We start from the raw sequence: 12,280 nt of genomic DNA, 5'->3' as shown, positions 1-12,280 counted from the left end.
CCCACTAATCACCGCTTCCATCATCTTTTGCCCAAACCTTGTAATTTACACCAAACCCTGTCTTGTATAATGACAGCTATCGTTACCAAATCTGCTTCGCTTCAACCAAAGATTTTGAAAACACAGCTCTTTATTCATTTGGCATCGATTGGTTAAAGACGATAGAACGTCAAAAAATTTAATTTTGTCAAAAACCCCATTGTAAAGTAAAACAACTTAAAAAAATTAAAAATGATCTCAATTTTTACAGAAAAAACCAGACGCATATTGTTTCGCACACACACATCACACACACATATTTTTTTTTTCTGCGTTGAACTTAGCAGTTGGAACATAAAGGGTTTTTCGAATTGAAAGTGTCGCAAAACTTCTTAAGATATCAATGGCTTTAGAATACCTAATGTTAGAATTGAAAATGGGCGGTAAAAAAGAAGACATAAAAAGTATTTTCAATGCTGTGTCAAAATGAAAGAATTGTATTAAGTTAACACTGTTACTGTCGATAGAATTGACCAAACCCTTTATGACCAATATTTATAGCTTATCTTCGATTTAACTAACATTTACACATTGTATCCTTTTAAAACTGAACCATAAACATTTTTCTTACTTATTTAAGAAAACTTATTAGTTATTTCATTTCATCTACTAGGTTTATAGTTTATCAAAAAATCATACAATAAAATGTCTGTCTTTCGAACGATGATAGGAAAGTTTTTAAGCTATTGAAAAAGATCGACTAAAACTTAGCTTACTTTTTATAAAAGAGAAGATCAAATAAGTCTAGGTTTTAAATGGATTCGTACAAAAAACCCAGGCAGCTTTTTAAAAAAATACTCTAACTTACTTTATCAAACAGACCCCAAAGAAATCATACTTGCACTGTTAATTTGAATATATACAGAGATCCACAAAAAGCTGATGTACATTCTGACGATTTAGCTTTGATCATATGCGTTTCAAACTAAACAAGTAAGACTCTAGTCCAGATCTACTGATCTTAGCGACAAATGCACCAGATAAAAACTAAGATAAACTTAAAATAAAGTTGGAAGAATGCTTACGTTTAGATCCTTGGGAGGCCGAATCTACCCAAAAACACAGTCTCTTTTCGAAATTGAGCTAAAGCAATAAAGAACTATGTTGTGATCACTATGGCCAAGCCTTGATAGGACTTAACTGTATCTGACATGTTCCTCACGTAGTCATATCCTCCACCTAGAACACATGCTCGACGAAACAATCTCTGAAAATGTCTCCTACTCCCCGGATGCCGAGCGGGAATTGATTTTTGCTCAACACACGCGGAGTCTTACAAGGAACGCTATAATCCGAATGTTCTCCCATTATCAGCTGTTAGGAATTCAGTGTAGATTACACTTTATGGTGTCACAAAGAGTCTGATCTCTTTTTTTCCTCTGGCCGTGTAATTAATTTGAAGGTTAACTAGATATAGAAATGGGTTTCTTGTCTTGTGGCTGTTGTAGAAAAAACATATCTTTAAAAAAAAATTTATTTTTGAATGACGACACGTTTTGTTTGTTTGTTTTTGTTAATTATTATTAATTTTCTTTGCTTTAAACATGTTGGCGTAGTTAACATCCAAATTTTATTTAACTTAAAGAGCAACTTTGTCTGCTTAGCAAGAATCTCAGGCAGGGGAAACAACGCCTCAACATTAATATTAGAATGTTTGTTACAAGCTATTATTTGATATATTTGGAAAGACGAAACAGTGGCATTGTTTACAAATGCCACCCGAATCTAAAACTTTGTAAAATCTAAACTCTAAAAAGGCAGTAAATTTAATAAAAAAAAGCTTTCAAGGCTAAAAGAAATAGTAAAAATATATTTTGGAAACTTTTTCATTGAAGAACAGCAAAACATAAAAATACAAAGGAAAAAACCCAAAACAAACAAAAAGCCAAAACAAAACACCCCCCCCCCCCCCGAAAAAAAAAATCCACAACTCCCAACTTTTTATTCAATGACGACCTTCCATTATGGGTCTTAAACTAGCCTTGGCTAGTTAAGTAATAAAAAACAGAAGATAGCTATACTGGCGTGCGTAGATAGATTAAAGATAAAAAATTAAAATCCTGATCTTATCTTAATTCCCCATTGTGTAATCAAAGGCCAATTCTTTGATCCTTTCTAAAATTTACTCACTCGTGCTTTTTCATCAAAACATTTTGGTGCCACAGATATCAATTATTCATTAATATGGAATCCAAAATACGCATGCAATGTCTATATTAAGGCATTGTAACAGAAAGTAAATGATGTTGAAAATGCATCGGAAACAACTTCCGTTTTTGTTTTTTTTTTATATACTTGATGGAGAAATATATAGCAATACTGCCAGATAGCTTCCTATTCAGGGTTGACTCATCAATATTTGATATGGATCACACGTGCATTTGATGCTCCATGTCAGTACACAATTGATTATTATTAAGATTCAAAAATATTTATTAAAATGAAACTTAAACATTATTTTAATTTTCCCAGTTGATGGATTGGGGGGGGGGGGGGGGGTTGTGATGGGTAGTTTAGTGAAACAAAAATACGGATGAAGTTTAAATGGTGTATAGTCATTGGTAAATAAAATGTCAATTCACTCCGCATTTATGTATCTATGGAGATAATTATCATTATCCATTACAAAAATATCAACAGCAATTATATATATATATATATATATATATATATATATATATATATATATATATATATATATATATATATATATATATATATATATATATACATTTCACACCATTAATATAAATTTTAATCAATAAAAAGCGTACACAAACGATTTACGTGTTATCCTTTGTCTACGAAACTTGCGTTACATCTACAAGATTGACTCGTGACATCCAGTCAACTGAATGTTAAACCTGAAACGTCTGAAAAAGCGAGTGAATGGCGGAAATATGTACCTTTTAGAAGCCATTCGTCGGATTTCAGTTAACTGAATGGCAGAGAAAATGCGTTTTACAATTTAAAGCTTTTAAGTCTATAGGATTCACAGACACACCATATTTTCCCCGGAGACAGATTCATCATGAGCATGTTATTTAACGCTGTTTTATGTTCATCGCCAATGTCGTAGTCTTCAAGATGAACGAAACAGTGCATGCCAAAACATATATTTATTTCATTTTAAAATTAAAGTCTCCAAAGTCCTTAAGTTTGTTTAAAAGAAACTTTACAGTCATATCATTTTACAACAGTCAAAATATAAAGAGCTAGTAGCTATATTTTTGTATTCCTTCATAATTTCAAATTCGAATACAGTTACAAGTATCAATAATGTACTAGTGCTAAATTCGTGTGGTAGTAAAACAATTTTTGGGAGTTTGATTTAATCAACTCTCCTATGCAGTTACTCTGACAAACCGAAATTGAAACAGTGGTTGAACCTAAGCACAAATCATCACCGCTGACAAGACTTAGTTCTCGAAAATGATCGATAAATTCACTGTAATGAATTCTGAAGCACTGTTTTTCAAGGAAACTTATTTATAAACACCATGAAAATAGTCAGATCTTAAATGGTTGGAAAAATTTAGATATTTTTGTAGTGGTATGTATTCCTACTCTAGAGATTACTATAGTCTCGTTCAACCAGACGATCGGTGGTTTCCGTAAATTTTCCGTAAATTTTCCGTAAATTTTCAACAAACAGAGAATCTCTCCTGCTTGTCGGAGATTGGCTTGGATCCATACAATTTTTCAGAAATATTTCGATTACTGATACGTTCCGTGATGGAATTAATAGTATCTTTAAATATTACATGACATGATTCATATGGGTTTTATCGAAATTCTTTTCGGAAATGTCCGAGTATTCATATTATAAAAATGTGCGTATTTTAAATACATAGTACGTGTATACTACTTGCCATGCAAAATAACGTGTCTTTGATTCTATAATATATAATAATCGATAAAATCAACTCCAGTCAGTACGTCAGTACTTTGATTATGAGTTGATAATCAACTGTTCTATGCCAAACGAAAGTGAGACAAGTGTTTGGACCTAAGCACAATTATGAATGGAAAACCATCACTGCTGACAAGACTGATATTAGTACTTGAAAAAAATTGATAAATTCGATGTAAGGTATTCAGAAGCATTGTTTTTTCAAGAAAACTTTATTCATAAATACAGGTACCTTAAAAAAATCATATTTCAAATGATACGAAAAATTTAGATATTTTTAGTCGTACATGTATGTACTCCTACGCCAGAGTTCTATAAGACTGGTTCGCTGCCATTGAATACCAAAGGGTCATTTCTACAGCGGTAGCGTTTGGAATCAAGGGCCGCACATCCAATCTAAAGAAAGAACCAGAACGGGCGTTGGGTAGACTTCATTATTATTTTTTTTTTACTAACATGTTTAATATTATTTTTAATCGGGTTTTCCAAAGGAAAAATCCGGTTATTTGAATGGTGAAAATGGCGGAGGGGGTGGCTGCCAAAAGGGTACCCTTATTGTACGGATAACTCCTCCTACAGTTTTCAAGATAGGAAGTTGTTATTTTGCAGATCAATTGTAAATATATCAGAGATGTGCATATTACTTGGATTTTGATTTTTGATTATTGTTAAAAAAAATACACTCTGTTGAACTTTTTTTGCAGAATATTGCATATAGGGTAGCCCTATTTCACGAATAACTTCTCCTACAGTTTTCAAGATAGGAAGTTGTTTTGCAGATAAATTATACATATATCAGATCTGTGAATATTACTTGATTTTGATTTTTGATATTTTTTGAAAAAATGTATCAGCTGTTGAATTTAGTCAATTTCACGCAGAATATTGCATATAGGGTATCCCATTTCTCTGGATGGGTTGTGTTTATCAATTTAGGGTAGACAAATGGATTATGAATACTGTTCACGCAAAGGAAAACTCGGTTTGCTGTCCTATTGACAGCCTTTCTCTTGTTCAGAAATATTTCGAGTACTGATACATATTGCATCGTTAAGTTTAATGGAGTTAATTCTATCTTAAATATTAAACAACAGGATTCATATTGGGTTTTCCCTCTATAATTCGAAATTCTTGCTAAAAAAGCCCGAGAGTTCATAAATATAGAAAAACATATGCGCAATTATTCAAATACAGCTAAGAAACTAGTTGTCATGCAAATTCAAATATCATCAATTTAAAATAATAATCCATAAAATCAACTCCCTTCAGTTTTTCAGTATTCGGATTTGATTTGTGACTAAAGTTTGACTGATTTAAGGTAGGAATGATCGATGCCGCCATTATTCAGATTTGTACGATTTTTGTTTGTTTACTAAAGTATAGTTATGTTTATGATGCTGGGTTATGTGAACTATGTACATGTATCGTTGTCAGGTTTACATTTTTGGAATTGAAATAAAACGTTAATTTAAAGTAGTTCAATTAAGATTAAATTACGTTAATGTTCACTTTTGTATGCCATTCATATTACATAAACTGCGTTTTGAAACAATGTTGAAAGTTTATTTATGTCGAAGAAACGAACACACTGTTAAACTATTCTACCATTTGATACTGTTTGGAAATAATATGAACTTATTTGTTCATAATAATATTTAATCGGGCTGCATGGGGTTTTGTTTGTTTCTTTGGGTTTTTGTTTGTTTGTCTTTTTTGTCGATTAAGCTACTGGTTTTAACTAATTAGACAAGATTCCAAAAGTATGAAATTAGTGGTTTCATTGGGACCCCGTTAAATTCGTCCAGTTGCTCACTGACAATCGTCGTTCTTTTAAAAGACAAATGTATTTCGAGATAAGGCGTGAGCGGTTTGTAAGTTTAACAAAACAACAAATACTAATAAACATTTGTCTTCCATCAAACGTAAAATATCCCAAATACATTTTACATGGTGCATCAAATTAAAAGAGTTGTTTTCTGCAATCCCATAAATAATTAAAATTAGGAGAGATTATTCAACAGCGCAATGCACATTGGTCATTCCCAGATGATTGGCACGGTCATTAAACCAATTCAGATCTCAATTCAAAGCACATCCTCCCAGTTTGAGTCCAATTAGCCTTCATTTTCTCCCACTAACACGTCGGCTGTCAGATAAATATTTACGAATCAATACTCGAAAAAAAGTCATTAAGAAAACGGGCGAGGAGAAGATGTTTTCTATTTGTTCATCGATCACAGTTCATCAGTTCATCGTAATTCACTTTGCAAACTTGAGGAATCGGGGACCAAGCCACTCTGTGTCACAGAAACGCAACTAATTGTTCCATCAATATCAATCGGACTTGCATAATATTTGACAGCTAGATGCGGTAATTAGAGCAATTTTTATCGTATGAGGATCACTGCTAAGAAAATCAATTCACAGTCTTTTAAAGTGTATCAGCTTAATATAATGTTAGTAGACATGTTTGGTCGCCTGTGCAGCGAACCATATACTTCGATCAACTGTAAACAGTTATTCTACATTATTTATAAAAGCTGTTAAAAACTTAAAAGTACCATCGCTAATCTATTTTTTTTAACAGCAAATAAAATGAAGATATGATAATATCTAGATTTTAAAAAAAAAGTTTAAGAAAATTGAAAACATTTTCCTGAAAAGAGGGAACGTTACACTCAAAAGCTTCCTCGTTTACAACGAAGCATTAATATAAATCATCCTTCCAAAGACACTGAATCGATTTTGTTCCCTGGTAAGCTTTTGTTAACTTCTAACAGGTTTTAAGTTACAACCACAAGATGCGAAAACGTTTCTTTATTTATACAAGAGAGAGAGAGAGAGAGAGAGAGAGAGAGAGAGAGTAACACATAGAAAAACAGAGTAGAGAAAAAGTCTGAGAAAGAAGACTGAACGAGAGTATCTTGTGAGGCTTTCTTACATGTAAGTCGCTCGACATTTTTATGGGTGTTTAAAACGAATTATTCACTTGTTTCCCGGCTCAGTAATTAGTATGAACAAATAAAAGAAGGCTAAGTTCATAAGCTTGATTATCTTGGTAATAAACAGAACAATTTAATTTCAGTTGTCTGGCTTACAAGAAATCATAGCAAAAGAGAATATTTATCTCATATCGTCGGTAAACCAGTGCAAAAAAGAGCTTAGTCATACGCTTAACTATTCATACATTTGTATCAAAATGACAAATTAAGTAAGAATATCAAACGAACAAACCGATGAAAAAATCCTACCTCCATAAGATCAAATAAATGTTTCCAAAGTCATAATATCAAGAAAACCAACAATTGATTTTTTTCTCGCTCAAACGCCAGCGCACATTGCAGACAAATCATTTCCTATCATACTACTCTTTTTCTCCTCTAAAATGTGACACAGGAGTATACTCCAGGGATACTGGTATCATTGCTTAATCTATCCAGGAGATGCCAAAAGGTTTTAGATCCCGAGGGAGGCACGAAACTGTTAATAATATTATGATGGTAGACAGTGGGAGTCTGATACGTCAGAGAGAGAGAGAGAGAGAGAGAGAGAGAGAGAGAGAGAGAGAGAGAGAGAAAGAGAGAGAGAGAGAGAGAGAGAGAGAGAAAGAGAGAGAGAAATAGAGGGAGAGAGAGAGAGAGAGAATCAGACAGAGAGATGGAGATAGAAAAAGAAAGAGGTTGAGAGGAAGAGAGAGAGGTTTAGAAAGAGACTGAAAAAGAGAAAGGATTGATTGAGGGGTTAGGAAACAAGAATGAGAGAGAGGAGATATGCATGCTTTTATTTTAATTTATTAAATTTCATTTCTTAATAGCAGTCGAAGTAAAAAATGTCATGTAATAACGGCATTCGATTTGTTTAATATAAAACTCCAATTAAAAAAGGTAAGCATATTAAGCTTTTGTTTGTGACATCTACAAAAGCTTTGTATCTAACAAAGCCAAATTAATCATTTTCATGTTATTCCACATAAAAAATATACACGAATACATGTTTTTGTGCAAGATAGTCAAGGCATAAATCCGAGTTCATTGAACAAATAATATGTTGAATTTGCAAACACGTTTCTTTATATGAACCTATAAAAGAACACAAAAAACCGTTCAATTCCGTGTGGACTTTTTAATAACGTAATAGTGACGAGAAGTAATTATAATCAGGACGCTTATAAATTTTCCCAATCGAGGCGAGGGCATCATTGGGGGTAGGGATGACCAACACGGGTCAAACTTTGCATATAAAAAATCACTTAACTATTTACCGTGATACTTGATTAAGAAACAAGAAACAAGGATTATATGGTTAGGGTCAGAATCCGAACTTTTTTATGACATATTTGGTCATTTTTGGGGGGTGTGGACGACCCCAGGGGGAAAGATCTAAAGGATAGGAATCACATAGCTTATGTTAATTCTATGTTAGACCCCATCCCCCCCCCAAAAAAAAAAGCAAAAAAAAAAAAAACAAAAAAAAAAAAAAAACAAATTAAATAAAAATGATTTGTAATATTCCATTTTGCTATCTTTGATGAGGAACGCGACAGACAAGTTTAGGATTAAGAAGACGAAGAATCTGAGCAGACACAATACGCCTCCATTTGTTTGGCATACTTAAAAACTTCGTTTGGGACACTTAATTACCGCAAGCTATTGTAATTTGACGGCTGTACTATTGCATACGGTTCTGTTATAATAATTTCAAATGACATACCCTTTTGAAACGTTAATATAAGCAATAAACGGCATTGTTCAACAGTGATTTGTTCGGCACGTGATCAGTTCTTACATGATTTTATCACGTGCCCAACCAAGTTCATATTCCGTTACACTTATGTTGTTTTCTTTTATTAAAATCATTAATGTGGAATTCACACAGCTTTCAACCTTTAAAGCATCAATGAAACATGACACATGATGTTTACATAAAATAACTTAAAACTTAACAACTGACAATAAAATTTTGGCTGCCCATCGGAAATAAATTCTCAGAATAGACGTCTTAAACGAAAGGACTTTTTCTTCAAGTTCAAATTCATTTATTATAATTTCCAAAAAAAAAAAAATTACATTCCTAAGCGTTTACGTAGAAGAAGCGACCAAATCAATATATTTTGAGATAGTTAATCATATTGACTTTTCACTTATACAGTTATATTATTCTATTTACGAACTTTCTGTAAAACTGTTTTACACTAATTTATTGATATAATTCAACAAAATGTTATTTTTCAATGATCATAATTATTTTTCCGAATTGGTGAGAATGAAAAAACAATAGTTATTGGTGATAAATGGTTAAAAATGCTATTATTGTCGTTTCGAGAAATAATCTTTTATGTTTGAACATGTGAAAAAGTTCCAATTCGTTATATCTTTAAAAATATCTTTGCACAATTACTCTCAATTTATTTCATATCTCTACACAATCAGTCTCAATTAGTTATACATTGTACTTTTGCCGAATTTAGCTTCACGAATTAAAGCAATAAAAAAACGTAATCTTGACAGTTGATTGATACAGATTTTTGTAACGTAATATGTTTTCGTTGAAACAATTGCTGATCAATTGAACAAAAAGAAAATCTATATTACTATAAAAGCCAATACAATATTTCGGCGGAATTTACAGATGCTAGAGTTGTCGCGCTTAAAGTTGTTCAAAGTGATCTCGACGACATCAAAGATTCATTGACAAGTACATCGAAAAAACATTTATCTCGCAGAGAACCTAACAGTACATATTAATCAACACAAACCGAAATTAATGACCATATAATTTAAATTCTTTATTGATTAAACAAATGTGCGGAGTGTTTAATCTCTCATGCATTTCAAATTTGCTTTTAATATTTTACTTACCATCAAATCCCCTTGAACTCGCCGAAAATCTGAAATCAATGAAATTGCCATTTTAACTTCCATCCGTATATATATTTTTTATCCAATTAAGTTTAGAAAACTATCATAGCAAGAAAACAGCTAATGGAATATTGTAAGAAAGATAGAGAGAAAATCAAGGTATAAATAGAAAGCTTTCCTTTAAAATTTACCTACCATGCAATATGGTTTCCGGTACAACTTGATCATAAATATAAATGTACATATATGTAACATAAATTTATATCAATTGTGAAATTTTATATTATTAAATCGTTAACTTTTTATGACTTTGAATGTTCTAAGGTAAAATGAGTACGTATTTTAATAATCGTCCACAAATGGAAATACAGAAATCAACATAAATATAACGTACGAACAAATAGCTAATCAATCATAGACGCAACATAAAAAACTTACTTAAAATTAACAAACTCACAATATACAATACTTACCATATACTTACAATATATCAACACGTTATGTATATACAGTCACATAAACAATTTACTAAATATTCAATTAGACATGCTAATAATATATCTACACTATATTCAAAACAACTAAGGAACATACATACAGTTTTTTAAAATAATTCTAATAAAGAAACTTCAATGGAATAAATTAAGAAAGGTGAACACTGAACAAATCAGTTTCATGAAATACTGAAATAAACAAAAATAGTCAGCATCTCGCATATCCAACAATAAAAAGCACAATCAGCAAACCACGACAAAACACAACACCATGTGCTTACTCCTTGGCAGCTTGTCCTGATAAAAAATCAAGAGATATATTCTTTTGTCAATTTCAAAAGATATAATCGAGGCTAATTCCAACTAATGTATAAACTTTACTACAGTATCAAAAAAATGAGTCACCTATAAACATTTACAAAATTTCAAAATCTCTTTTACTGGAGGCAGAACAATACCACAAAATGGCCACACCATAAAAAACCTCTCAATCATCATTCAGATTAATCTCTAAGGAATACATTGAATTTATGTCTAGAGTGTATGAACGTTAACATAATCAGATAATAACATTTTATACCACAGGGAGTTTCTCCCCATTGGCCCTTTTTAATACATTCAAGGTGTTTCTCCAAGCTCTACCGTTAAAGCTCGAGAAGTTTTACTCGAGAATGCCAACACAAATTTTGGGTGTTTTTTTTTTAGATAGTTTAAATTAACTATGGTAACTTAATGCATTGCTAAATTATAGATTAACTTTTCATAAAGAGGACTTTGTACCTAGATAAATCCTGAACAGAAATGTACTTTTTGTAGGTTTTATATAAAATATATACATTATATATAGTCATCTATCAAATAGAATTTTAAGATCAAAGTACTGAAGAACTGACGGGAGTTGACTTTGTCGATGTTAATTTATTTTAAAATCAATAATATGTTATTTTGCATGACAAGTACATGTAGTTTCTAATTTGAATTACGCACATTTTTATAATATGAATTTTTGGACTTTTTCGACAAGAATGTCGAGAAACCCCCATGTGAATCATGTTAAATAATATTTAAAGATAAAATTAATTCAATCAAACTATGTACATGTATCAGTAATAGAAATATTTCTCGAAAATTGTATGGATCCAAGCAATATTGAACTCTAGTCTCGTTCAACCAAACGCTCGGATGACACCATAAATCCCCGACAAGGATTTACGGAGACACCCAAGCGTCGAGCTGAACGAGACTATATTGAACTCTGGCGTAGGAATACATACAACTACAAAACATATTTGAATTGTTCGTACCATTTAAAATCTGACTATTTTCAAGGCATTTATAAATAAGTTTCCTTGAAAAACAATGCTTTAGCATACATTACATCGAATTTATCGATTATTTTCAAGAACTAAGTCTTATCAGCAGCAATGATTTGTGCTGAGGTCCAAACACTGTTCCACTTTCGGTTTGTTTGAGTAACTGCATGGAAGAGTTGATTAAAATCAACTCCCAAAATCTACAGAGGTACCTAGAGTGAGTATGTTTACCTGTGAGGTGTTTTTAATAATCGTATTCTATATTTAGGCGTATTTAGGATACATAATTAGAAATATCATAACCATGTTATTTTTTTTTTATTTCACAAATTCTTTGTTTGACGTAGAGCAAAGAGTGAAAACAAATTCAGTCACCCCCTCACAAATGGAATTTAAAAAATGTAGCAATACTTAACTGTATGAATATAATAACAATGCATTAACTGATGCTGCAATTCCATATCTTATAACATTAAAGGGGCATGGTCACGATTTTGGTCCAAATTTTTTTTTCGATTTGAATGCTTCAGTTGGGCTTTTTTAATAGGCAACCAAATGTTGAGTGTCGTTTGTTAAGTTATAAGCGAGTTGCACAGCTTACAAGTCTTCGCTGTGTAAACAAAGCTTTTGTTTACATTTTAAATGTTGAAGTGAAAATTCCAG

At 31.7% G+C, this 12,280-nt stretch overlaps 1 protein-coding gene across 6 annotated transcripts in view; it reads right to left on the bottom strand.

The window, feature by feature from the left end:
• Positions 1-12,280, bottom strand: part of LOC128185749 (suppressor of lurcher protein 1-like) — a 59,382-nt gene that overhangs the window by 31,926 nt on the left and 15,176 nt on the right. For 2 of the 6 annotated variants that reach the window (XM_052855402.1, XM_052855405.1), the window contains exons 2-4: positions 10,586-10,601; positions 10,006-10,029; positions 9,811-9,839 (exon numbers count right to left, since the gene is read on the bottom strand). In XM_052855402.1, coding sequence (XP_052711362.1) covers positions 9,811-9,813 — 3 coding nt within the window. In that variant the 5' untranslated portion in view covers positions 9,814-9,839; positions 10,006-10,029; positions 10,586-10,601. Of the gene's footprint in view, positions 1-1,064; positions 1,282-7,203; positions 7,314-9,810; positions 9,840-10,005; positions 10,030-10,585; positions 10,602-12,280 lie in introns of those variants that run through there. The other 4 variants (XM_052855401.1, XM_052855404.1, XM_052855403.1 and 1 more) reach the window with 4 other exon arrangements.

Source organism: Crassostrea angulata, chromosome 5 (genome assembly GCF_025612915.1).
Source record: "Crassostrea angulata isolate pt1a10 chromosome 5, ASM2561291v2, whole genome shotgun sequence".
Lineage (NCBI taxonomy): Eukaryota > Metazoa > Mollusca > Bivalvia > Ostreida > Ostreidae > Magallana > Magallana angulata.
This window is presented reverse-complemented; position numbering and strand designations above follow the sequence as displayed.